Below are 27391 nucleotides of genomic sequence, written 5' to 3'. Positions count from 1 at the left end.
CCTCTTTATAATGTTAAAGCATGATGTCATTAAATAACCAAATCAGACACCTTCAAAAAAAGAAACCGGTTTGTTGTGTTGGAAACGCTACATGAAGCAGTACTGGAGAAAAATACAAGTGTGACAAGTTCTTTAAAAAAACAAACATAAAAAGGTAATTAAGGCGAGACACTATACAGACACCAAACTTCACTCGTTCATTCCTCTCTGTGTGCTGAAGGTTCACACAGAGGGGTTTGTTCACACGTCACTCACACACTCATTTATACACATTTATTAATAAAAACATGGAGGAAAGAGTATTTTCTGATTTATGGAGTGATACAAAGAGATATGCAAAATCCCCTCAGTAAAAACCTTCGACTCTGTCAACAAAATATTTGTAAATGTTTTTAAGGTGGCTTTATGGAAAAATAAACTTGAACTTACCAACCGCGGCCCCTCCCACTCACTCGGGGAAGCTGCAGTCAGTATCAGCTTAAGGTCAGATCCGTTGGATAACACCTGAAGTTCCTCGATGTCCTCCTGGATTCTCTTTCTTCATATATGTTTACAATCCAACTATAAGCTGATATTACTGAGTGTCAATAGAGTTATTCTAAGGACAGAGGGTGTCTGCTGTACAGACCGCAGAGCCCTCTGTAGTTATTATTAACATCCCTACTGAAAACAAAGTCATTGTTAGAACTGTAATGGTGATGTTAAGTACTCATATGGGCAAGTACCCAAATGTATGTATATCCTTGTACTTGGTCTGAAATTGGTATCGGTGCATTCCTAACCAGCACCGACGATACGCTGGAATAATAAACCAACTTCAGACTGGAGATCACCGCTTTGACAGAAACACGTCACGTCCTTTGGTTTCTGTGGTAAAATTACGACCGCTGTATCTCCATCTGCCCTCAAAAGGAAGTGCAGCCAACTTCTCATGTTTCGTCACCTCGTGCTGGTTGAGTTCGTGGTCCAAAACCACAGTAGATCAGTCTGGTCTGTAAATCCTCTCTATCTAACCACAGTAGACCACAATTAGGAAGTGACAGGCTTTAAAAAAACATCAAAGCACTGTAAACAACTTTTACCAAAATAAGTTTTAATAAGCGTTCACAACTCTGACTTAAAATATACTTTTTTGGCTTTTTTGTTTTGAGCAACAACAAAAAGACAAAGTAGAATTACAGGACAGACAGACGGACAACCCGAAAACAAAATGACTCGATGCACAGCTGTCGCCGGGGCAGAGAGGCAGAAATACAGAGAATGAGGAGAAATGCATTCGTGGTTTTAAAAAGTAATAACAGGAGCAGAAAAAAAGCATGTCGGCCACATAATGTGAAATAAAGAAAGCAGCAAATTAAGAATATTAATATTAAGATAATTTGATAATGTTAAAGTGGAAGAAATAATTCAGAAAATGTGTAAAAAACGTAGAATGTGCTGAAATGTATTTGACAGTAAAAATGTTGCTCCAATGTGTCTTTACTGACATCTAGAGGCAGCAGAAGGAAACTACACCTACACATTGCCCCAAAATCCTCCTGCTTCTTTTGTCTTTTCTTTTTCTTTTTTTAAGTAGTAAGAAGTTCTACTTTGGTATTTCATTTACAAATTCTAACAATATATTTATAACAAAGACCGAGCAGATCGGCCGGGTGGACAAAGATGATTGCTGGTGGGGGTCTACGACGGATCGTCCTTCTAATGTTACGGCCGTCAGGTTGAGCTGTGATGAGAAATAGATCATAAAAAAAGCAAAGAGGCGAGGCTAGCATATCTTACTGCTGTGGTTACAGTTACATATATTGTCACTGCCATGTTTTCAGCATTCATTAGTAAATTGACATGTGTTTTATGAATTGTCCAGCTGTATTCTTGGACAAGCCTGTCCTGAGGATTAGGCTTTAAAACATAATGTGGTTTCCTGTCATGAAGATGAAAAACTAGAGATTCCTCTTTTTGTTGACTGTACTGTACAACGCAGCTGGATCCTCCGCGGCTTCCTGACCTCTGGTTCTGAGGGGGGAAATAAATGAAATGAGGGGATTCTGAGAATAAAACAATTGTTTCCAAGCTGTTGATTTAGCTGGTTGTTCTTGTGCGAGGAGCGGCTCACCTGGAGGCCGCGGCGTTAAACCTCACAGCAGCGTAGACGATCGTCTCATCCTCTTCGCATCGTCCGGGATGAGCCGGTCCGATGTTGGAGTAGACGGGATCGGCCGGCTTTTTGGAAAAGTGGACACTGGCATAGTGAAGTCCATCCTGCTGCTCTGCTGGGTGCATCTGTTGGACAGATAAGATTCATTTTACATGTGAGGGACGGCCTGCCCACAGATAGAAGTTAGGGTAACTGTCACTCATAGACACAGTGTCGCCCCTGCAGGAACTTTCCCACGGGACTAGGAGCCTTTAGGGGAACTCGATGCATTTCGACAGCAGGGAAAATAAGATAACGGGGCATAAAGCATCCAAGAAAAGGCCCCGGTCAGGGGTAGCACTTACTGAAAGTAAAGGAACTTACGGTTCCCGGTTCCTGTTCCTGTTTGTACTTGCTGCTTCAACTCGTGTTCACAAAAAAAGGAGGTACTCAAGTATCAGTACCATTTTGGGACGAGAGGAGAACATTTATTTGTTTGATATAATTAAAAGTAAAAGTTAGGAAGAGAGAGAGAGAGAGAGAGAGAGAGAGAGAGAGAGAGAGAGAGAGAGAGAGAGAGAGAGAGAGAGAGAGAGAGAGAGAGACCGCGGAGGTTAAAGCACAAATGAATAACCATCAAACACTAAACAGATTTTTTCAATGAAAATAAAGAGGGATTTGGTCAAGTTTTCATTTTTTTAAATGCATTTTCGTCTCATCAGCAACAGGTTGATATAGTCACAATGAGCTCAACTAAACGTTAGAGCTTGTGTTCTTTCACCTCCTCTTCCTCACCTGCTGCCAGTCGTCTGGTCTCTCTCCACGCTCAGACGGTTGCTTAGAGGACTTCCTCTTTCTGCTCAGGAGAATTCATTTTAAAAGTTGAACTACAATGAATACATTTTGACTCACTTCATGAAAACAACTGTGAAACAGAACTGCTTACATGATCCAGAGGGAGACTGAGATGAGTATGATAGCGAGAAAAAACGCAGGAACTGTGGCAACAGCTATTAATTTCCATGCTCCTAGAAAACAGTAAAAATAAAAGAAAGACTGACCGTTAATCAGGGAGAGACTAAAAGAAAAGAGAGTAAGTTGTGAGAATCAAGAACAACGGCCATCTTAAAAGACAAACGACATGTGCCCCTGGCTCTGTAAAACCTGGGTGTGAACCCGGGTTCCTCCAGTTCTTCACGTGGGATCAAAGAGATACCCCGATGCGAGCTGGGAGATTTAACCCCTCCAGTGTGTCCGGGGTCTGTCCTACGACCATCTGAATGGCCCGAAACATCGCACCTTAATCTAAGAAATGCAAATATGCTACAGAGAAACAAACAGAAGTAGAATAAAGATATATATTTTGAGATAAAGATCTTGAGATGGGTGCATTCCAATACCCTCATACAAATTGGGCATGCCAGAAAAAAGATTTAGTATGTCCCTATATATGCATACTACATGCAACACTGTGTACTGTGTAAGGGCCGCTGCAGTGAGTACAAAGAGTAAAAAGAAAAGAGTATGTGAAGCGGAACGCAGCCAATGACCACTGACCTAATATGTGCTTTAGTTTGGAGCAAGTGTTGAGATAACCACGAGCTTCCTCCATCACACAGCACCAAGCAGCATCTTCTCATCCCAAACACAATCACACCCAGATGGTGTGTTATGACTTTCCGATGCAATGTGGAGAACTCACCTGCCAACACAGTCATATGTAAGGTGGAGTTACTACGTCCTCTCATGTTCTGGGCTTCACAGGAATAACTCCCACTGTGTTCAGCTCTGAAGTCAGTGATGATGAAGATCTGTCCTGATGCTTTTGGTGAGTCTTCATCCTCCTTGTACCAGGTGTAGTTAGCTGCTGGGTTAGCATCACTGCTACAGGTCAGAGTCACTGAACTGCCCTCCACTATCTCAGCAGAGGGACTCACTGACACAGAGGGAAGCTTTGGACCATCTGGAGGAGAAAAGAGAGACAACTTATGAATCTTTGTGTAGAGGCCAGTTATTGTACTGTGGTTACTATGTGAACGTAGAAATCTAAAGAAAGCTACAGTAACCACTAATAGACCTGAACATGAAACACGTTTCCTCTTTGTGGTCCGTTTCTGTGGCCTCCCACATGCATCACAACAAAATGTAATTAAAAAATTCTTCTCAAATTGTGGACGAAACATTTCTTCTCCACAGTTTGTGACGCAATTTGTCGCTGGGACCTCACATTTTGGCAAAAACAAGTGCAATGCTATGAAATCTTTCAACACAGTGTCATGCTTGCTTGTTGACCTCCTGTGGTTTTCTACACACACAACTGATACGATATTAAACACATTTCAGGCTTTTTCAAAGCAGTTTTGGGGTTCTGTGTTTAAACTTTTACCCAGTTTCAGGGAAAAGTGCCCAAAGACATTTTTTATAAAATATATTTTTAGTTACTTTGTGTGACTCAAAGTATACATAATAGTGAGTATTAATATTCTAATGTTTGTACTCACACTGGACATCTATAACTAGAGATGAAGAGTCAATCCATCCATGTTTATTCTCAGACTTGCAGTAGTAGATCCCTCTGTCCTCAGAGCTGATGGAGGTGAAACGATAGATGCCTCCTTCTCCAAGAGGACGTGTTTGGTTCTTCTTGTACCAGGTGTAGTTAGCTGCTGGGTTAGCATCACTGCTACAGGTCAGAGTCACTGAACTGCCCTCCACTATCTCAGCAGAGGGACTCACTGACACAGAGGGAAGCTTTGGAGCATCTGGAGGAGACGTGTTAACAGAGATTAAGTTTGTTACTACAAAAACACAAGTTGTATTTGAAGAAATATAAGGTAAAAATAACATGTGAATGGCTGTGTGTAGCAGCATTTCAGACTTTGAAGGTGGTCTCACAAAAGGATGTGTGATATTTGAATCTGGGACTCAAAACTGCATAAAACTCCTGAAGCTGCTGGTAAATCTTTTAAACATCTTGCAGGAATCATTTAGCGCTCAGATCAGATGTTTCTCCTGAAAGGTAAAACAGGTTTTGACCTCACAGGCTGAGGCAGCTTGTTGCTGCAGTAGTCTACTCCCTCGTGGTTCTGGAAGTTATTGTTGGTGTATAATGGAAACATAAAGAGACACTAAATGAATACAAAGAAACATAAAGCGACAACAAAGACACTAAACAAGTATAGAGTCGGTGTGTCTTGCTCCTGTTCAGGAGAAGTGTTGGGTCCTACTGCATGTCTGAGGTCAGGGGCCCCTTGTCTCATAATCAGCTATGAGTGGTAAGTATTAATATTCTGATGTTTGTACTCACACTGGACATCTATAACTAGAGATGAAGAGTCAATCCATCCATGTTTATTCTCAGACTTGCAGTAGTAGATCCCTCTGTCCTCAGAGCTGATGGAGGTGAAACGATAGATACCTCCTTCTCCATGAGGACGTGTTTGGTTCTCCTTGTACCAGGTGTAGTTAGCTGCTGGGTTAGCATCACTGCTACAGGTCAGAGTCACTGAACTGCCCTCCACTATCTCAGCAGAGGGACTCACTGACACAGAGGGAAGCTTTGGAGCATCTGGACATGCATAAATAAATAGAAATAAAAGTAATTAAACTGCAAGTTGCATAAATGCTACATGTTGTATAAGTACGGCATATGAAACAGAGGAGAAACCCCTTTTCCTGGGAACTGACCAATGTATGTTCCCTTTTAAATTAGAGATTTTACTCACATTTAACATCAACATTGATGTATTTAGACGTCCTCCATCCCAGCAGGTTCTCAGCTCTACAGTAATACTGTTCAGAGTCAGAGGACTGGATGGAGCTGAAGACGAGCTGAGGACCTTTACTGAGAGGAGGAGGGTATGAACTTCTATATCTCTTGTACCAGGTGTAGTTAGCTGCTGGGTTAGCATCACTGCTACAGGTCAGAGTCACTGAACTGCCCTCCACTATCTCAGCAGAGGGACTCACTGACACAGAGGGAAGCTTTGGAGCATCTGGAGGAGAAAATAATCGTAGTTTAACAAAAATACTCCCCCAATCCACACACAAACCTGAGTAACTGAGTAAACGCTAGCATAAATATCATCAATATACAGTATGGTGAGAAACACCAGAGGTAGGATTTGAAATAAATAAAGCTCAAAAAGCCAGAATAAAGAGGTGTAGTAAAATAAATAACTAGAAAGACAACTAAAGCTCAATTAGAAGCCAGACTAAAGAGATTGGTCTTGGGTTTTCTTTTAAAAATCACCAACATTCTCTGCGGCCCTCAAGTCCTCAGGAAGGCTGGTCCAGAGACGTGGGCCATAGTAAGAAAAGCATTCCTCACCATGGGTTTTTGTTCTGACTTTAGGAATAATTAAAAGGCCAAGACCAGAAGATCAGAGGGTTCTAGATGGTTCATAAGCTAAAGCAAATATGATAGATAGGACCAAGATCAAGAGCTTCATAAATCAATAAAGAGACCTTAAAATCAGTTCAAAAGCAGACAGGTGGTGAATGAAGAGACATTAAGGTTCGTTGTAATGTGCTCTCTCTCTCTCTCAGCTGAGTTTTGCAGTAGTTGTAACCGAGTTATATTCTTGTTATGGAGGCCCAGAAAGTAGAAAACTGCCTTAGTCAATCCGGCAGGTAATAAAGGCATGCATTAATGCAGGGTACACTAAGGTGGACCGCGGTCCGGATCCAGACCCTGGACCTAAAACCCATAATATATTTTTAAAATAGTCTGACTAAAATTTGTATCCTAAGCAAAAAATTGTCTTTTGACCAACTCCTCAAACAAATCTAAAGATCTAGTGGCGTTAGAATGTGCTGCCTGTCGCTCTCACGCTCCATTTTACCCTCACTCATGAACCAGACCCCGAGATACTTCAACTGCAGACTGCAGAAGAAAACATGTTTGATCAGCAAAGCAGGCGTATAAATACTGAGCGCTTTTACTCACATTTCACATAAATAGAGATGTATACAGACGCCTTCCCCAGCTGGTTCTCAGCTGTACAGTAATACTCTCCAGAGTCAGAGGACTGGATGGAGCTGAAGACAAGCTGAGGTTCTTGACCTGGAAGACGACGGTATGGATTTCCTTTCTTGTACCAGATGTAGTTAGCTGCTGGGTTAGCATCACTGCTACAGGTCAGAGTCACTGAACTGCCCTCTGTGATTTCTCCAGCGGGAGTCACAGACACAGGAAGAACCTGTGGAGCATCTGGAGGAGATGTTATGAAAATAAATTAACTTTATAAAGAAAATGTGATATAATGGTGTGTGTGCGTGTGCGTGTGCGTGTGTGTGCGCGCGCGCGTGTGTGTGTGTGTGTGTAACAAGCAATGTACTACTACTAAGGTGTTCCAGATGTTTCAAGCCTACACATATTATCTTCAAAACTATTTTTTGGCAATTAATTTAACTGTTTCACTCACATTTCACATCAACATTGATGTATTTAGACGTCCTCCTCCCCAGCAGGTTCTCAGCTCTACAGTAATACTGTCCAGAGTCAGAGGACTGGATGGAGCTGAAGACAAGCTGAGGTTCTTCACTGAGAGGAGTGTGGTTCTCCTTGTACCAGGTGTAGTTAGCTGCTGGTTTAGCATCACTGCTACAGGTCAGAGTCACTGAACTGCCCTCCACTATCTCAGCAGAGGGACTCACTGACACAGAGGGAAGCTTTGGACCATCTGGAGGACAATGTGTATAAAGACATAATTAATTACATTTTAAAAAATCACTTTATGGAAAATAATTAATATCATGAATACAGTTGATGCCTTATTCGTAAAAAAATACAATAAAAATGCACGATATTCACATTTAAAAGGGAAAGTACTCGTGAAACAAATGTTGGAGTCAATGTTTTTTTTTTGAAGATTCCTCGTTGACTCACACACTGGGGGAGAGCGGTACTTCTTGTGTCCTCCAACAGCACAGGAATATTTGTTCTTATCGTCAAAAGAGACTCTGTAAGTAGATGTTTCTTCAGCCATTTTCTTTCCATTTTTGTACCAGACGTACGAAGGATCATCAGCGACGTTACATCTGCTGTGACACCTCAGCTCTGCCCGGGCCTGTGATCTTCCCACCTGCACCCGGAGGTCTGGATACACCAAGGACACTGCAGAAATGTCATCTCAAACATAACCATTAAATACATGAATGCACACAGAAAATGTTCACTGGAGTGTTTCCTGGACGCTTAACCATTGGAACCAAATATTCCAGTGACAATGTTACCTGTGACGGACAAAAAGACTCCAGGTGAACCAGTAAAAGCTCTGTCCGGTCCGTCTGTCATGAACCTGAACTGGTACTCAGCCGAGTCGCTCTCTCTCAGGTCTTTGATTCTCAGAGTGCAGTCGTTCTCATGAACAGGATACTCAACACGACCTGCGTAGTGGGGATCTGTTGTCACATCCACAGGAGCACCATTGCTCCCTCTGGCAATCCATGATCTCTTCTCAACTTTGTCACTTCCTGTCGATGGGTATGTGAAGGTGCAAGGGATGTTCACTGTTGATCCCTTTAAGGCACAGATCTCGGTAGAGGTGTAAGTCACTCCCCAGTCGTCCTGACCCTGAATCACTGCAACACAGAGAAATCAGGAGCAACATTCATATTCACAACAGAGGAAAGACGGACATTTTATGAAAAGAAAATCTGTAAATCGATTGAGTGTGAACGATCATTTTTACTGCCATTTCCACATCACCTTATATCATCTAGAATTTAGAAGAGATGTACGTTGGATTAATCACAACTTTGTTTTCTGCATGTGTTATTTAAAACATGCAAGAACCGCTCGTAGGAGCAGATGTGGTGGCTTGTAAAAGTGATTTCGGAGAACTTGCCACATTCCAACGAATCCTCATACAACGGCTCGTATGATATCTTACGATAAAGTTACTCCTCATGTTTTGTACGTAAACCAGCAAAACGTGTCAGTTTCCGCTCGTTACATGCATACGGTCTTCACAAAATAAAGGTCCGCCATCACAGGAAACTCAGGTTTAGGCAACAAAACTACTCGGTTAGATTTGGGTTAAAATAACCACAGAACTGCCGTAACTATGTTACGCAACAAATACTTTAACGCTGACTTCTCGTCTCACACGGTCTCCTGGCCCCATCCTCCCGCTCTGTGTGCGATTTTGAGGTCTCAACACTTCCTCGTTCATGATTTGGCTCAAAGGTGTACTGCAGACAGAAATGTTAAATAATAAACTGAAAGAATTTCTGCAAATGTATTTGGTGACCCTAACAAAGTCTTTGGGAACAACTGACAGCATTTCCCAAAAACTACTTTGCACTAAAACGACTCAATTTAATAAAACAAAGATAACTGTAACTGTGGAAATGTTTCCCTCTGCGGTCACTTCTTTTTATGCCTTTTTAAACTCATCATTGTTAATTATGTTTAGAACTTTTCTGCCATTTCTGCATTGAGCCACATTGAACACAGATGTAGAGAAGTGTTTGTTTGCCGATCAGGAATAAACCGGAGCTGGACATTTTACTGCAGCTTTCAGGAACAGCACGGGGAGGGAGAAAGAAATGATTGCTATAGTGATCGCCACGTTGCCAATTTCCTGTTTTGTTTCCTCGCCGTTTGCTGTGATCTGATTGGTGCCGAGATCAAAAGAAAAGTTCACATGTAGGAGAGACACTCTGCTGCTACCGTTTGTTATATTTAGATAACTAAAGATAGTTTACTGCAACTGTACAGAGAAGTGAAACATCACAGTGACATCTGCAAGTAACGAAATGATTCAGAAGTTGAGTTTGGTTCCTATATTTTTTTTAGCTCTTGGTAGATGTTATCTTGTTGTCTCAAAAACAGGATGAACATACAGTTAATTTAAGCAACATTAGCGTTAATATGCAATGATACAAACCACTTCAATGTAAAAAGGATGAAGGGAGATGCTGCACGTGCTGCTCAAGACTAAAGTCATCACAACAATAAAACCATTTGCAAAACATCACGATGCAGAAAAATCATAATTGAAAAACAACTACAACAACGTGCAACACAGAAACAGAAAGGAATATTTGTTTGGGTGGTTTGCATCACATCTCACATTAAAACTGGAGAAGTGAGGATTTAAGAAGTATTTTTACATCATTAGAAACAGATATTCAGTACCTGGCACGGAGAGGAGGAAGATAACAAATCCACCTGCTGCTGCTTTTAAAGTCATCGCTGCTCCTCCTCCTTCTCTCTGTGACTTCACAGAAAATAAACACTAGCAGGTGAATAACATCTGCAAGAAAATATCAATCATATCAAACAATTCTGCTTACAAAAGAGGGAGATGTCGCCTTCTTCTGTGCTCGGCACAATAAGCAGAAGACAGAAGTCAGGCTCCTTGAGTACAGACTTGCTTCCTCTTAACACGATCAATATGCAGGAAGTCGGTAACTGATTGGAGGAAAAAACAAACCCGTTTACAATTCAAAACGAGTGAGTTTTCTCACTGAAACTGGGTATGTAAATGATGCCCATATCTAAAAGTGCACGTGCTGTAACATTGGGTAGACGTTTATGGATTTGCATGATGTTACAGTGGAGGAGACGGGTCCTATTCACGTCCCTTCAAAGCACCTGATGATGGTGCCCAGAAAAAAAATGGCCTCTATAATGTGCTGCGAATCTGGCGAATATGCAAAATCTGCCTCATTTGCGCGCCTTTCAAGCGTCGAGATTCTCCTCCCGGCATCACGGACGTCCTGACTTTGAATCTGAAATTGAGCAAAAACATATTGTAGCCGTTGGTGTTCACCCAGAGCTGTAGGATACCTGCTATTTGTACAGAGAAGCTATGTCTATAAATGTATGTGTAACCATGAACAATAACGACGTATTTACGCCGATATGCTGTGATTTTGAGCGTTGATCAGCTACAATGTCAGCAACGTCTGGCACCGATCGAACAGAGCTCCATTCAGAAAACAAGCGTTTTAAAAGTAGTTTGCTTGTCGTCTCGTCGACATACCTGACAAAGCATGAATTCAGACTTTTTACAAATCGGCATCACTATGTAGTTACTTCGGCATCCTTTTTAACCGTTTACTGCAATTTAATCACAGCAAAGTTGTTTATTACAGACGACCTGCTGGACTCCAGCTGACTTATTCGGGGCACCTGCGATCTTTCATTAAATGCTTCCAGATTAACAATAAATCGCTTTCCTCTTACAGCCAGATGTTTTTTAAAAACACGATAAGCTGTTATCTGCTGGTTGAAATGTACTGTGTTGGTTTGTGTTCATCTGTACCTGTGATAGTCAGAGTCGTACCAGGTAAAATACTTTTCCATTCAAAGCTTCCTGTTTTGTATTTGAAGAAGTGATACTGAGCTGAACTCCTCTCCCTCAGGTCTCAGAGTGGAGCTTCCTCTCTCTGTCTCGAGGACCTGAACACTGGTTCCTTGGGCTGAGGAGAAATTTGGCAACTGTTGACTTTCTCTGTTGAAAAACAGCTGAATGTGTATTTTGGATGTTTTCTCTCTACTAGTCTGAAAGAAGACGTTACTGCAACAGGTAAAGGAGAAATATCGTACGCATCCGAAGGCGTTCAGAGAACCCCTCGCCGTCTCCCACTGACTCTTACATTCACTCAGTTTAGATTCAAGAAGGGAAAAAGCACCATGTTTATTTTCATTCAGTTACTCTGTGAGCAATACTTACAGTGAATCTGAATACAGGATACATACATGTCACCTTTCATTAGAGCCCAAACGTATCACTGTGCGTTCAAGCCTGAGGTAATTTACCACGGTTACCTCGGGGCCTTTAGATTCTCCACAAATGGCCTTTTTTGAACATAGAGAAACATGTAAAATATTAATTAAAAAAGGCCCAGCTATAGTCATCTGTAGGCATGCAAAAAACATATTCAGGCAGAAATACAAAACCTTCAATAATCAATAACATCATAATATCAATAACATTTAACATGAACCACAAGCAGCGCAGACAATAAAAACAATTCAAAATGTATAAAGTCTTGTTAAAATAACTAATCCTTCTCGAGGTCGTGGGTCCGAGCTCAAGGCGCTGGTCCGGCGTCTCCACGTGCAGCAAAGCTCTCAAATTAAAACATGCTTTTGAATAAAGATAAGAAATAAGCACCACCAAACAGCTGTGATCAGGATGGCAGAAAGTTCCCTCAGCAAGTAGAACAGTCTGCATTTCACAGCCAGGTATTCTAAATTGGGACATAAAGACTTGAAGAAGACATGACGATTCAAATGTGCTTTAAAGTGAAGTCTTTGAGACACCTGAGCTCTTCTTCCTCACCTGAGCGCTGTTGTCTGGTCCGTCTCCAGACTGGTTGGTTTGTGTCGAGGACCTCTTTTTTCTTGATAGAACAATAAATGAACAAACAAATAAAGTTAGTCAACAACTGAGCGATTGTAAGATGCATTACTGAATATAATCACAGTAAAGCTGAACTGCTCACCTAATAAATAGGAAGGCAGCGAGGATTATGATAGCCAGGAAAATAGCAGTGGTTGATCCAACAGCTACTGTTGTCAATGAAACTGGAGAAACTGATCAAACAGAACAATTAGAAACTGATCATTTAAAATAAAATGATATTCAGACAGAAGCATTCTAAATGAAGACGTATAACCTCAACTTTTGCTTGCTTTTTTTGCCCCATAATATGAAATGTATCTTACAAGGTTACAAGGGTTTTATTTGTCACTGTACGACAGGGTTGCACATCGAAATTTAGATTGTAGTCCAAATTTGCTACATAGGAAAGAAAACAAACAACAAAAATATATATTATATATGGAAGATGAATTAAGGAGTTACCAACAGGACAAAAACAAGACGTTTAACAAAGTGTAACAGAATCTCTAGAACCTCAGGATCTGCTCTATGCAGATGATAAACTTCTTGATCCATTTGTGACTTCCAGGGTGAGTGTGAAGCAGTTGAGTTGAACGTCACATCATTGAAATAAAACACGAGTAGAACGGACATTCACATTCAAAACAACGTAGCTGGATGGTCAGACCGGCGGCCATTTTTATGTGCACCGTTGCCTTTGCTGCGACTATTGTAGCGAGCTAACTTCAAAACAAACTAAACAGACTCACTGAAAAAATACTATAATACTTAATGCTTCATCCACACACTCTTGGTACAGCGTACAAAAGCACAATGCTATCAATGGATGAGTTACAACTTTGCTTTGGTCATTTTCTGTAACCAGTGTAGCATTAAAGCATGGTGGAATTAGCAAACAAGCCAGCTAACTAGCATATAACTGACTAGTTAGCAAGTTTGCTAATACAACCATGCTTTAATGCTACACTGGTTACAGAAATGAGCTAAAGGAGGCGTTTGCTGTGAGTCTTGAGTTTAGCTGGATTGTTAAGATGATGTGATAAGTGAATACCCTTCATAGGATGATTTACCTGACACAGCAACCAGATGTAAAGTTGAGTTACTACATCCTCTCATGTTCTGGGCTTCACAGGAATAATTCCCACTGTGTTCAGCTCTGAAGTCAGTGATGTTGAAGATCTGTCCTGATGCTTTTAGTGAGTCTTCATCCTCCTTGTACCAGGTGTAGTTAGCTGCTGGGTTAGCATCACTGCTACAGGTCAGAGTCACTGAACTGCCCTCCACTATCTCAGCAGAGGGACTCACTGACACAGAGGGAAGCTTTGGAGCATCTGGAGGAGACGTGTTAACAGATATTAAGATTGTGTTACTACAAAAACACAAGTTGTATTTGAAGAAATATAAGGAAAAAGTAACATGTGAATGGCTGTGTGTAGCATCATTTCAGACTTTGAAGGTGGTCTGACAAATGGATGTGTGATATTTGAATTTGGGTCTCAAAACAGCATAAAACGCTAAAATCTCCTGAAGCTGCTGGTAAATCTTTTAAACCTCTTGCAGGAATCATTTAGCGCTCAGATCAGATGTTTCTCCTGAAAGGTAAAACAGGTTTTGACCTCACAGGCTGAGGCAGCTTGTTGCTGCAGTAGTCTACTCCCTCGTGGTTCTGGAAGTTATTGTTGGTGTATAATGGAAACATAAAGAGACACTAAATGAATACAAAGAAACATAAAACGACAACAAAGACACTAAACAAGTATAGAGTCGGTGTGTCTTGCTCCTGTTCAGGAGAAGTGTTGGGTCCTTTGGCATGTCTGTGGTCAGGGGCCCCTTGTCTCATAATCAGCCTATGAGTGGTAAGTATTGATATTCTGATGTTTGTACTCACACTGGACATCTATATGTGGTTCTGGAAGTTATTGTTGGTGTTGTGACGACCCTCCTCCTATCATACACTAGGTGCCGGTTGTGTTTCATCTGTTACAGGTGCTGAGTGGAGGATCGTCAGCAGGATGAGCCTCACCTGTGCCGGTGTGGCTCGTCCTTAAATACCCTTTCCAGTTGGCAGCCGGGCTCTCTGGAAGGAAGACCTTTGTTGACGGGCTCACCACAGTTGTTGTTGTCTTTGTGAAAGTGCTGTTAACGTTGGGTTACGTGTTTTTGGCGAGACAAATAAACTACTACTTTTGTCCGCCAGCTCATTGTCTCCTTGTTTTGTTCCAGTCTCTGAGCCGGGCTGTGACAGTGTATAATGGAAATATAAAAAGGCTATAAAAAGACACTAAATGAATACAAAGAAACATAAGCGACAACAAAGACACTAAACAACTATAGAGTCGGTGTGTCTTAATCCTGTTCAGGAGAAGTGTTGGGTCCTACTGCATGTCTGTGGTCAGGGGCCCCTTGTCTCATAATCAGACTATGAGTGGTAAGTATTAATATTCTGATGTTTGTACTCACACTGGACATCTATAACTAGAGATGAAGAGTCAATCCATCCATGTTTATTCTCAGACTTGCAGTAGTAGATCCCTCTGTCCTCAGAGCTGATGGAGGTGAAACGATAGATACCTCCTTCTCCATGAGGACGTGTTTGGTTCTCCTTGTACCAGGTGTAGTTAGCTGCTGGGTTAGCATCACTGCTACAGGTCAGAATCACTGAACTGCCCTCCACTATCTCAGCAGAGGGACTCACTGACACAGAGGGAAGCTTTGGAGCATCTGGAGGAGACATGTTAGCAGAGATTATTAAAAATTAAGATTGTGTTTATACAGAAGAACAAGTGGTATTGAGTAATAAACTGTGAATGACTGTGTGAAGCAGCATTTCAGATTTGAAGGTAGTGTGACGGTGTGTAATGGATGTGTGACGGTTTGAATCTGTGTTTCGAAATGGCATAAAACCCTCAAATGTCCTGAAGCTGCTCAGTGAATTACAGCAGACTGAATGTGAAGCAAGTAGAGCTGAAGAAAGTAGTTATGATCAGTGAACTCTTCTGCTGCAAAGACTGGACAGATTTAAGATGTTTGTTATCTTTAATAAACTGTTTCACTCACATTTCACATCAATAGAGATGGATTCAGATCTCTTCGTCCCCAGCAGGTTCTCAGCTCTACAGTAATACTGTCCAGAGTCAGAGGACTGGATGGAGCTGAAGACAAGCTGAGGTTCTCCACTGAGAGGAGGAGGGTCTGGATTTACATCCTCCTTGTACCAGATGTAGTTAGCTGCTGGGTTAGCATCACTGCTACAGGTCAGAGTCACTGAACTGCCCTCCACTATCTCAGCAGAGGGACTCACTGACACAGAGGGAAGCTTTGGAGCATCTGGAGGAGAAATTAATAAACATACTTAAAGATTAGAATATGTTATCATAGAATATTTTGCATTTGTATGAATATTTCAGTTTGTTTCAGACTATCCCTATTATGTAGCACAGCAGATGTCCAGAGTGCTGATCCTGGAGCTGTCTCAGGTGAGACTCCTGCTGGTGTAAACTGACAATAAGAAGCCTTTAATCATTTGTAATGTTCAACAACTCCACACATTCTTCTCTTTAGATGTTGCTTGTGTCGTTAGCTGAGTCTGTCCTCTCACTTCTAGCTGTTGTAGGGAGTTATTGATTGTTTCTTCACCCAGCTGGCTGATCACTTCTAGTTATGTTCTGTACATAATTCAGCTGAGTCAGCTAAACAGACTGTATGAAAATCATATTATTTTATCCTGCACTCATGTTTTCAGATGTATTACCATAAACATGATGAATGACGAGCAGTTTCCATTCTGTCTCAGTTAAAAATGTTTAATTAACTCCAATAAAACACAAAGAAAAGAAATCAAACGACAGTTTATCTGATTATTATTTTTCTTATGATGTTTCTTCTACTAGTTCCCTTTAATAACACCATTAATTCATGAATAAACAGCTGTGTCTACTTTAAAACTTAGAAGACTTCAGTGTGTTTACAGCTGTGATTATAATTGTATTGTTGCGTCAGTGTGTGTGTGACACTTCTACATGTAGACTGAGGGGCCAGGGATTGAACCACCGACCCTCTGATTACATTACAGTCATTTAGCAGACGCTTTTATCCAAAGCGACTTACAATAAGTGCATTCAACATAGGTATTCAAGAGAACTACTAGTCACCAGAAGTCATAAGTGCATCTCCTTTTTTAAACAAGCATCTAAGAGCATAAACCAGAGCAAAAGTACAGTGCAGAAACAAATTAATACAATAAGTGCAACCAACTAACACGAATACAATAAGTGGTGAGTGGAAGGCTCAGGGTAGTACTTTTTGAAGAGGTGAGTTTTCAGCCTACGCAGAAAGATGGGCAGCGACTCTGCTGTCCTGACGTCAGTGGGGAATTCATTCCACCACTGTGGGGCCAGGACAGAAAAAAGCCGTGATCGGGTCGATCGGCCACAGGGACCTCTGAGCGACGGGGGAACCAGTCGCCCCGAGGCAGCAGAGCGAAGAGGTCGGGCGGGGGTGTAGGGCTTGACCATGGCCTGGAGATAGGAAGGAGCTGTTCCTTTCACTGCCCTGTAGGCTAGCACCAGAGTCTTAAACTGGATGCGAGCTGTTACAGGTAGCCAGTGTAGAGAACGAAGAAGGGAAGTTGTGTGGGAGAACTTGGGGCGATTGAACACCAGGCGAGCTGCTGCTTTCTGGACAAGCTCCAGAGGTCTGATGGCCGACGCCGGGGCTCCGGTAAGTAGTGAGTTGCAGTAGTCCAGGCGGGAGATTACAAGAGCCTGGATGAGCACCTGTGCTGTCTCGTCAGTGAGGAAGGGGCGAATCCTCCTGATGTTGTAGAGCAGAAATCTGCAGGAGCGTGTAACCGATTCAATGTTTGCTGAGAACGACAGTTGGTTGTCCAGGGTCACACCCAGGTTCCTCGCAGTCCGAGTTGGCGTCACCACGGTATCGTCAATGGTGATGGACAGGTCTTGGTGCGGGCAACCCTTCCCCGGGAGGAACAGTAGCTCGGTTTTGTCCAGGTTGAGCTTGAGGTGGTGTGTTGTCATCCACTTTGAGATGTCAGCCAAGCACGCAGCGATGCGTGCCTCCACTTGGGTCTCACCGGGGGGGAAATGACAAGACCAGCTGGGTGTCATCGGCATAACAATGGTAAGATAAGTCATGCGAGCGAATAACAGATCCCAGAGATGTTGTGTAGAGCGAGAAGAGAAGGGGGCCCAGGACTGAACCTTGTGGAACCCCCGTAGTCAGCATGCGTGGTTCTGACACGGCCCCCCTCCATGTCACCTGGTAGGATCGACCTGTCACGTTGGATGCAAACAGGGAGCGTGCAGAGCCTGAGACGCCCATCCCCTCGAGAGTGGAGAGGAGGATCTGGTGGTTCACCATGTCAAACAGACAGGTCCAGGAGAATCAGAACAGAGGAGAGAGAGCTAGCTCTCGCGGCGTGAAGCGAATCTGTCACCGCAAGGAGGGCTGTCTCTGTCGAGTGACCCACTTTGAACCCGGACTGGTGGGGGTCCAAGAGGCTGTTCTGGTGGAGATAGGAAGACAGTTGATTAAAGACAGCACGTTCAAGTGCTTTGGATAGAAAGGGTAAAAGAGAAACCGGTCTGAAGTTCTTGACATCAGAGGGGTCAAGTGATGGTTTCTTCAGAAGGGGGATGACTCTGGCAGTCTTGAAAGCCATGGGAAAGCATCCTGAAACAAGAGATGTGTCGATGAGATGGGTGAGGAAAGGAAGGAGTTCAGTCGCAATAGAATGAAGAAGAGGGGAGGGAATCGGGTCAAGGGAGCACGTGGTGGGGCGGTTAGATGTAACAAGGTTGAGGACTTCGTTAGGGGAAAAGGGTGCAAGATAGGGTAAGATGGGGCGTGGGGAGGGGAGGGAGAGCTATGAGGGAAGAGCTGGACAGGGTAGAGAGGGAGAGGGTGGACAGGGAGAGGGGGGCTGAGAGAAGGAGGACCTGATATCGTTTACCTTCTTGTCAAAGAAGTTGGCGAAATCGTCAGGGATAAGGGAGGAAGTAGAAGGAGGGGGTGGGAGGAGTGAAGAGAAAGTTTCGAAGAGTTTTTTTGGATTGGAAACAGAGGTTAGGATTTTAGAGCGGAAGAAAGCAGCTTTAGCAATAGATGGAGGAGGAAAAAGTGGAAAGAAGAGATTCGAAGTTAAGAAGGTCCTCCGGGAGTTTGCCTTTTCTCCATTTACACTCAGCCTCTCGTAGGGTCCGTCTATCAGTACGCACTGAGACCTACAGCCATGGGGGAGGTGGAGTTGGCCGTGCAGGCCTGGAGGTGAAGGGACAGAGGGTTTCCAAAGAAGAGGAAGGGGTGGAGAGAAGATCAGTATCAGTATCAGGGGATAGGAGAGAGAAGGATTCAGGGTCAGGGAGAGCAGAAGTAACAGAAGAGGAAAGATCAGCGGGGGAGAGGGAGCGGAGATGACTAAAGGGTAGAAACCATGTGGCTAACTGGCGGAAGTAAGGGGGGAGAGGAGAGGGAGTAGGACATGAAATAGTGGTCAGAGAGATGGAGGGGAGTGACCGAGAGGTTAGCAGTAGAACAGTGTCTGGTGAACATAAGATCCAGCTGGTTGCCGGCCTTGTCGGTAGGAGGAGAGGAAAAGGTCAAAGGAGGAGAGGAAGGAAAGAAGAGGTTCTAACTTATCAGTCTGGATGTTGAAGTCGCCGAGCAGGATGAGTGCGGAGCCATCGGTACACAACAGCAATGGTGTAGAGAAAGAGGACGGGGAGAACTGTGGAAATGAGACAAGCGAGTATTTCCATTTTGGAGAAATTAGCAGGCCAGTACCACCACCTCGCAGCTCTGAGAGTGTGAGAGAAAGAGTACACATCTGACAGAGCTGCAGTTGTGGTGGTGTTTTCTGGTGTGATCCAGGTCTCAGTTAGAGCAAGAAAGCTGAGGGAGAGCAAGGAAGCGTAGCCTGATATGAACCCAGCTTTCGGCACTGCCGACTGACAATTCCAGAGGCCCCCTGCCACCACTTGCTTGCCATGAGCTGAGAGAGTAGGATAGATGAGGTTAGTGGGGTCATGGCACCTGGGAGTGACCCAATGTCTACGTGACCACCGGGCAGAGGAACGGACAGAAATAGGATGCAAGCACATGGTAGACAAATAGAAACTCCGTAAGTAGACGCTCGAGAAGTCTTCGCTTGACGAAGTCGGGCTTGAAAAAGTCGCCCTGTTGCCTTTGTTCGCCCTAGCCTTCGTTTGCCTGACGCTTCCAACCACCAGCAGTGGTTAAGTACAGCTACCTACTGATTGCTCATTGTCTGCCAGGAGTGGAAGCCACGCCTCTCCCACTTCACAGCACAATCACAGAGCAATTGGCCAGCTGAAACTCGAATCACACCTGGCTTGCACACACAAAGACTGCAGAACGTTCTAACACTGAACTAGGCAAGGTACAGCTCAAATAAAACTTGTAAAAACTTGAATAGTATACTTAGTCTATTCCAGCTAAGTCTAGTAGTTCAATATCCCTCCAGTTAGTTAAATACACACTGTGTGTGATTAGTGGACCACAGCGCTACCTCCTGAGGAATGTTGTGCTTAATATTTTTGGTTCCTCTAAAGTCACATACAGTGCCAGTCTGGTGCCGCCATATGAAATGTTGTTGAACCTCCACAGGCTGACACAGTGGAGTAAACTTACACACTGAAGGAGAATGCTGATCCTCATATCCTCTTACAGCACAGGAATAGCTTTCTGAAGAACCAAAGTAGACGAAAAGAGAAGAAGATCCTGTCGTGAAGTAATGTCCATTCTTGTACCAGAAGTAGGAAGGACGATGAGGCAGAACACACCTGCTGAGACACTTCAGCTCCGACCTGGTAGAATCATATCTGCTCACCTCCAGCTGGAGACCTGGATCTGTGAAGAAGGAACAGAAATGTTATTTTATTAAACTGTCAACATTCACACAAGACATTTATATTCTAGTTTTCTAGATGTTGAACATTTGGAGATGATTAACATGTGAATTAAAATGTTACCTGTGACGGACAAAGTGACTCCAGGTGAACCAGTATATTTCTCATTTCGTTGGTTTGTCATGAACCTGAACTTGTACTCAGCTGAGTCGCTCTCTCTCAGGTTTGTGATTCTCAGAGTGCAATTCTTCTCAGAACATTTGTACTGCACACGACCTCGATACTCAGAGTATGTTCTCAGACTCACAGGTTCACCATCTTTCTCTTTAGTAAACCAGAATGTTTTCCTGATATCATGGTGCTGTATTCTAGATGGGTGTGTGTAGCTGCAGTGTATTGTCACTGTTGATCCTTTTACAGCACAGACCTCAGTAGGAGTGTAAGTCACTCCCCAGTCATCCTGACTCTGTATCACTGAAACACAGAGCACATCAGGAACCACAGTCAGACTCAGAGCAACATCAGAGGACACACTCTCATTAGTAGTGAAGTAAAGAAAGAGTCAACGATGTACACATGATCTCTGCAGTTGGAAGGAACAGCAATGTATTGAACCTGTCAACTTAAACACAGTGAACAAGATCAAACAGCTGAAGTTTAAATATTAGAAGGGTGCAGTTCATGAGAAAAAGAGTCTTCTTTGCTCTGTGGTTCTCTGTCTGTGGTCAGCTGCTGAAGAGTGAATGGAAACTGTAGAGAAATGCAGAACACTGAGGTGTGAGAGAACAGTGTGAAATGTAGATAACAGATCACTGACAGTCAAAGGTCGACACAAACACAAACTTCAGATGTGAATTAAATTTACAAAAATGTAATTTGTTTTTCTAAAACCCCAAAATCTGACTTTTCAGCATCTCTGGCCCCTCTGGCCCTAACTTACAACATGTCACTCAAAGAGACACCAACCAGGAAGAGAATCACAATGAGCACAAATACAAAAACAACTTCTACAAAAATGTGAAGAAACATCCACAAAGAGACTCAAAATGAATAACAGACTCTAAATGTGGTCGAATGCATCGAAATGCTGAACGATTAGAGGAAGTTCCACAGAGAGATAATGTTAATGTTCATACAGTCATTACTTTCATCCACATAAACACAACTTGTCGGCTACGTCAACAAAGCACAGAGAAGCTCTGATAACAACACAGAGGGAAGGTGACTTCATTCTCTGCTCACATAAACATTTCTCCTCTATATCTTTACATAGACAATAGTTGTTTGCTGCTTTATTAACGCTCTGAATGTTGTATTGATATCTCAGATCAGCCAAAATCCACTATTTGAGATAACAACACCAGGAGATAATGAGGTTAGATTATTGCTATTTGCCCGTCAATGTTTAGGTAAAATGACAGTGAGATGTTGTGAAAAACAGATCTGTGTTAAATAAAGTTTACAGGAAGACAAGTGAATATCTGCAGGCTGTTAAAGGTCTTCAACAAACTGCATCTCATCAAACATCAAATCTGGAAAAGTGGAAACAACTGTCTAAACCAACCTCCTTCTGAAGTTCCTCAAGTTCACTGAACACGTGTGATAAATGCACTAAATGTAAATGTACAGTACCTGACACGGAGAGAAAGAGGATGACGAGTCCGCTCGTCGCTGCTGTTAAACCCATAGCTGCTCATCTCTCTTCATCAAACACTGTGCACCTACGTCAACTTAAAGAGGATGTGGTCTAGAACACAATAACCTGTTGAGATGATTGTGGTTGGCACAGTTTTACAAAACAGAGGCAAGATTATTCTAACCTGGCACGGCTTTCATGTGCTTGGAAAACGAAACTTAAGAATACTTTTGCGTGTAAGTACCTGCACTACTCATATACATATACATACACTATTCATATAAACATATATACATATATGTATATATGTTTTTGAATCCCTCCTGTGTCTGCTGTGACCAGAGTTTGGCAAATTACTTTTGAAATGTCACAATCAACAGATCTTTTGATTAGCATCATAAATGTTTGTTTGCCACAGAGTTTATTTTCTGTAATAATTCCAAAATCAAATGAAAGAATCCCATTGGCTGTTTGTTGAGGCTACCTTCCTGTTAACCTAAAAAAATATGTCAAAAAAATAAAGTGTGATTCTGTGTGATGTCAGGATTTTAGAGACTGTTAACTAACTGAAATGTGAGTTTAATTTATTTATTTGTTGGTCCAAATATTTATACATTTAAAATACTTTATGAAAATGACTCTTGACTTTAAAGGACCGGTGTGTGAGGTTTAGTGACATCTAGTGGTGAGGTTGCAGATTGCATCAAACTGAATACCCGTCCGCTCGCTCCTCCCTTTATGTGTCGGAGAACTACGGTTACCTTCAGGTTACATAAAAAGCTGGTTGTGACAAAAGGTGAAAGTGATGAGAGAGAAGCAGCTTTGCCTTTTTAAGAAATCTGTGTCAATGAATCTCTGCAGGTTTGTGAAGACTTTTCAAGAAACTTTTGGTCACGTCCCCGATGTGTCAAAGCCTTTAATTGTGACGTCTTTAAGTCTGAGACATCTTCACACGCAGGACAAGAGTCTAACTGTTGAAGAGAGATGACAAAATAAAACTCACCTCATTCACTCATTGGATCAAAAATGTACACGAGAATGTTTAAGTGGAGACACTACAGGTGAATAGGGTAAAATAATTAACTCATAGATATCACCATCAAACTACACCAGTTTATTACTCACATTAAGACTATTATTGTTTGTATTTAAAGTTTTCTGAAATGTTATGTTTAAATATACAAAACTGTCATTATCTAATGGTAACTTTTATTGTATTTAGGTATGTTTTTGCTTCAATAACTGAGTTGAACAGACTTTAATGGATTTCTCTGCTCAGACAGATGTGACGTGATGACAATCAGTATTTCTTAAAAGCCATTCATTATATTAAAGTTAAATCATGTACATATATAATGCACCTGCACAGGTACATAAAGCATGCATTATGAATATTCTGCTACATGTCGCTGTTGCCGAAAACTGACATGTCAAAGCAAGTTTATCTATAAAGCCCATTTCAGCAACAAGGAAATTTAAAGCACTTTACATAAAACTTAAAATGCAAAAAAATAAAATGACATTTAAATACAATTAAAAAATGTAATTTAGGAGCCAAGAGACAATAAAATTAAAACAAGATGAAATAGAATAAGACAGGTATGAAATACAGGAATACAAGTTACAGTGCGGATGGTTCATAATGTAGCAGAGGATCAGACATAAACCATTAAGTGCTTTATGAACATACCGTAATATTTTATAATTAATTCTTTGATCTACAGGAAGCCGGTGTAAAGACTTCAGATAATAACTTTGTATATTGAAGGTAAATAGGTCCACTTCAGTGTACTTCTCTCTGTGTCCATCCAGGTGAGTCTCCCTCTGGTTTAACTGCATCTGAAGAAAACCACATGAACTTATTTCTCAGAAATGGAAGTAGGAAGTTATTCTGAGTTGTTTTTATTTTCCCGATGCAGCAGACTGAAACCTGTCTGACCTTCACACCCGGTCTTCCTGCTCCTCTGAGTCTTCTGTCTGTGCTGCAGCGTTTGAGATGTTCCCATACTCAGGATCAGAGTCCAACTGATGGAGAGAGATGATAAGATGAGAGTCAAAGGCCTCACAAAGGCCAATAATTAGTTATTTTAACTTCAACAAAGATCTGTTCCTAAACCTAATTAAGTAATTGTGTTGAGTAAACCTAACTAAGTTATCTTCTGTGAAGACAGAAGTTTGTTTTGAAAAGACTGTGTGCATGTAACGAGCTGAAATTGACACGTGTGGCTGGTTTTTGTAGAAAAACGCATGAAAAATGAGAAGAAACTTATCGAAGGATTTCATACAAACCGTTGTTTGAGGATACGTTGCTCTAATACATATTGTTGTCTTTTCTGTCTACTTCTCTCTGATATTTTACGATTATTCTACAAATCTGCCATTATTTCCTTTGGAATATCTCTTACTGATATTGTTGAAAAGTATTATTGACATGCTGGCATGCAAAAACTAACCAAGGGGGAGGGGCCTAGCGGAGGGTCAGTTAGAGACTCTTTCCTTTAAATTGCTCTTTGGTACAAAGAACATTTGTAGTAAACGTGGTTGTAAAATGTTTGAGGGTAAATACACATAGGTGGTTCATAAAAATAAAGATTAATAATAAAGTTAGGTGTTAATTATCTTGATGACCTCATAATAAGAACAAACAATGACCCTTTGGTGAGTTCTGTCACTGAGGCCAAATCTCTCTCTCACCTCCACAGTCTCTATGGGTTCATGTGGTTCAGTGGTGGAGCTCAGAGCTTTCTTCTTCCTGGATTGAATCCAACAACATACAAATACCACAAATGAATAAATTAAACATTTAATGACAACTCCAAAACTATTAAAGGAAGTATTCAAAGTGAAAGATCAGTGAGGATTAGTTCTTGTAGTTTTACCTCATCCACAGACAGAAGAGAAGCAGAGACATCGGAATCACAACCACCAGAGTCAACCTGGTGTTACGTATGATCATTGTTGTTTTATCTAGAACTGGAGACAGACAGTTATTAGATATTAGTGGTGTCACGGACCAGTCGATCTGTGATCCGTACTGATCCCCCTCACGGTTCTTCACTCATGTGAACCAGTTTAACGTTAACCATCACAGTGTTAAATAAAGTTTTACTGACGATCGTTATCCTCCAATATTCATTAAAATATGTAATCAGGACATCATTGATGTGTTTCTAGTCTCTGATCTCTGATAATGTTTCACTGTAAACAACCAATCAGTGTTTAAACCCACAGGAGGAGAGCTAGTAACGTTAGCAGCACCGCTAACGGCTAACCAATGGAGGTTCACTTCAGTTACATTATGATGCCTTCAGGCTCTGCTCAGTGAACATGAGTACTGGCTGAAGGTGAATTATAAAGTTATCATGATGTGTTCACATGTCATCTGTAAAATGTAGTTTTGGTGGGAGATGTTTTACAACATAAATAGATATTAGAGATGAATTATGAGCTGTTTACACTAACTCTAATAATACATCATTAAAACTACTAATGACAAGATTTCTTTTAATCAAAGAAAATACAATTTTTATTTCCTTATCTGTCACAATCAGGCTTTGCCTTCTGTGTTCTGTGTGTGTCTTTGTGTAGCTCCACACCCTCCTCACTCTACCTGTCAGCCATTCCCTCAGCACCAGCCTAACTCCCTTCACCTGCCTCTGATCACTAATCAAGCACTCCCTCCTCAGCACAACTCCCCTCACCTGTTCAAGCCACTATTTAAACCCCTGCCTCTCGGTCAGTCTTTGCCAGATCATTGCCATGTCTACCCTCCTGGTTGGCTTGTCCTGTTCCCCACGTCTGCCTGCCCTGCATCTCCTGCTGGATTTCCCCCCTCGTCTCTTGTCTCATCCGTGGGTTCCTTGTGTGTTCTTGTAAGTGTCCTGTTCTGATTTAAGTATTCATTAAATACCTGCTTCACTCTAGTTCAGGTCTGCGTTTGAGTCCTCCACCACACCCCGTGACATTATCATTTGAATTGTGTTTTTATGAAAAAAACACTAGATGACATTTATGTTTGATGGTTTACAGACTTCAGAGCGGATGAAATGATTTTTGGGACGGTGGCAAAAAAAATGTAGTCTGGAGCCTCGTAGACCAGCTGATATAAACTAACAACAATATGGATCATCAATGATCGGCTATTAGTATCAGCAGCAAAACATGATCAGAGATGTAAAAGTTAAATTTTCTCCCTTTTTTCTTTTGTGATGATCTGTGATTTTGATCCAAGATACGATCTGAACCGTGAGTGTTATGATCCGTTGCACCACTATTAGATAAACAATACTTTACCTTATTAGAAGGTTTGATTCATGAATAAACTTATCAGACGATGCTGTTTGTTATTCAGACGATTAGTGTCATGGAGAAACTCACCTGATACAACAGTCAGAGTTAAAGTGGAGTTATAACTTCATAGGATGATTTACCTGACGCAGCAATCAGATATGAGGAGGAGTTACTACGTCCTCTCATGTTCTGGGCTTCACAGGAATAATTCCCACTGTGTTCAGCTCTGAAGTCAGTGATGATGAAGATCTGTCCTGATGCTTTTGGTGAGTCTTCATCCTCCTTGTACCAGGTGTAGTTAGCTGCTGGGTTAGCATCACTGCTACAGGTCAGAGTCACTGAACTGCCCTCCACTATCTCAGCAGAGGGACTCACTGACACAGAGGGAAGCTTTGGACCATCTGGAGGAGACGTGTTAACAGAGATTAAGTTTGTTACTACAAAAACACAAATTGTATTTGAAGAAATATAAGGTAAAAATAACATGTGAATGGCTGTGTGTAGCAGCATTTCAGACTTTGAAGGTGGTCTGACAAAAGGATGTGTGATATTTGAATCTGGGACTCAAAACTGCATAAAACTCTTGAAGCTGCTGGTAAATCTTTTAAACATCTTGCAGGAATCATTTAGCGCTCAGATCAGATGTTTCTCCTGAAAGGTAAAACAGGTTTTGACCTCACAGGCTGAGGCAGCTTGTTGCTGCAGTAGTCTACTCCCTCGTGGTTCTGGAAGTTATTGTTGGTGTATAATGGAAACATAAAGAGACACTAAATGAATACAAAGAAACATAAAGCGACAACAAAGACACTAAACAAGTATAGAGTCGGTGTGTCTTGCTCCTGTTCAGGAGAAGTGTTGGGTCCTACTGCATGTCTGTGGTCAGGGGCCCCTTGTCTCATAATCAGACTATGAGTGGTAAGTATTAATATTCTGATGTTTTGTACTCACACTGGAAATCTATAACTAGAGATGAAGAGTCAATCCATCCATGTTTATTCTCAGACTTGCAGTAGTAGATCCCTCTGTCCTCAGAGCTGATGGAGGTGAAACGATAGATGCCTCCTTCTCCATGAGGACGTGT

At 41.9% G+C, this 27391-nt stretch overlaps 2 protein-coding genes across 2 annotated transcripts in view; both read right to left on the bottom strand.

The window, feature by feature from the left end:
• Window positions 1-1073: 1073 nt before the first annotated feature.
• LOC142940067 (pregnancy-specific beta-1-glycoprotein 8-like) lies at window positions 1074-8708 on the bottom strand (the record flags this gene model as incomplete). Its single annotated transcript, XM_076082954.1, has 9 exons — window positions 1074-2013; window positions 2114-2280; window positions 2930-2990; window positions 3081-3162; window positions 3837-4070; window positions 5442-5694; window positions 7108-7199; window positions 8025-8234; window positions 8372-8708. Coding segments are annotated over 9 exons (1509 nt in total), but the record flags the coding sequence as incomplete, so codon positions are not given.
• Window positions 8709-11762: 3054 nt separating this feature from the next.
• LOC142940120 (B-cell receptor CD22-like) overlaps window positions 11763-27391 on the bottom strand; it is an 18013-nt gene continuing 2384 nt past the window's right edge. The window contains exons 4-15 of the mRNA XM_076083031.1: window positions 26451-26747; window positions 24900-24993; window positions 24715-24772; window positions 20508-20649; window positions 20204-20385; window positions 19300-19314; window positions 18735-18777; window positions 15556-15825; window positions 13569-13829; window positions 12599-12689; window positions 12436-12496; window positions 11763-12343 (exon numbers count right to left, since the gene is read on the bottom strand). Of these exons, the coding sequence (XP_075939146.1) occupies window positions 12329-12343; window positions 12436-12496; window positions 12599-12689; window positions 13569-13829; window positions 15556-15825; window positions 18735-18777; window positions 19300-19314; window positions 20204-20385; window positions 20508-20649; window positions 24715-24772; window positions 24900-24993; window positions 26451-26747 (1529 nt within the window). The 3' untranslated portion in view covers window positions 11763-12328. The remainder of the gene's footprint in view (window positions 12344-12435; window positions 12497-12598; window positions 12690-13568; window positions 13830-15555; window positions 15826-18734; window positions 18778-19299; window positions 19315-20203; window positions 20386-20507; window positions 20650-24714; window positions 24773-24899; window positions 24994-26450; window positions 26748-27391) is intronic.

This window comes from Anarhichas minor, unplaced genomic scaffold (genome assembly GCF_050575085.1).
Source record: "Anarhichas minor isolate MPS153535 unplaced genomic scaffold, ASM5057508v1 ptg000114l, whole genome shotgun sequence".
Classification (NCBI taxonomy): Eukaryota; Metazoa; Chordata; class Actinopteri; order Perciformes; family Anarhichadidae; genus Anarhichas; species Anarhichas minor.
The sequence above is the reverse complement of the archived record's forward strand: the minus strand, read 5'-3'. Positions and strand labels throughout refer to the sequence as shown.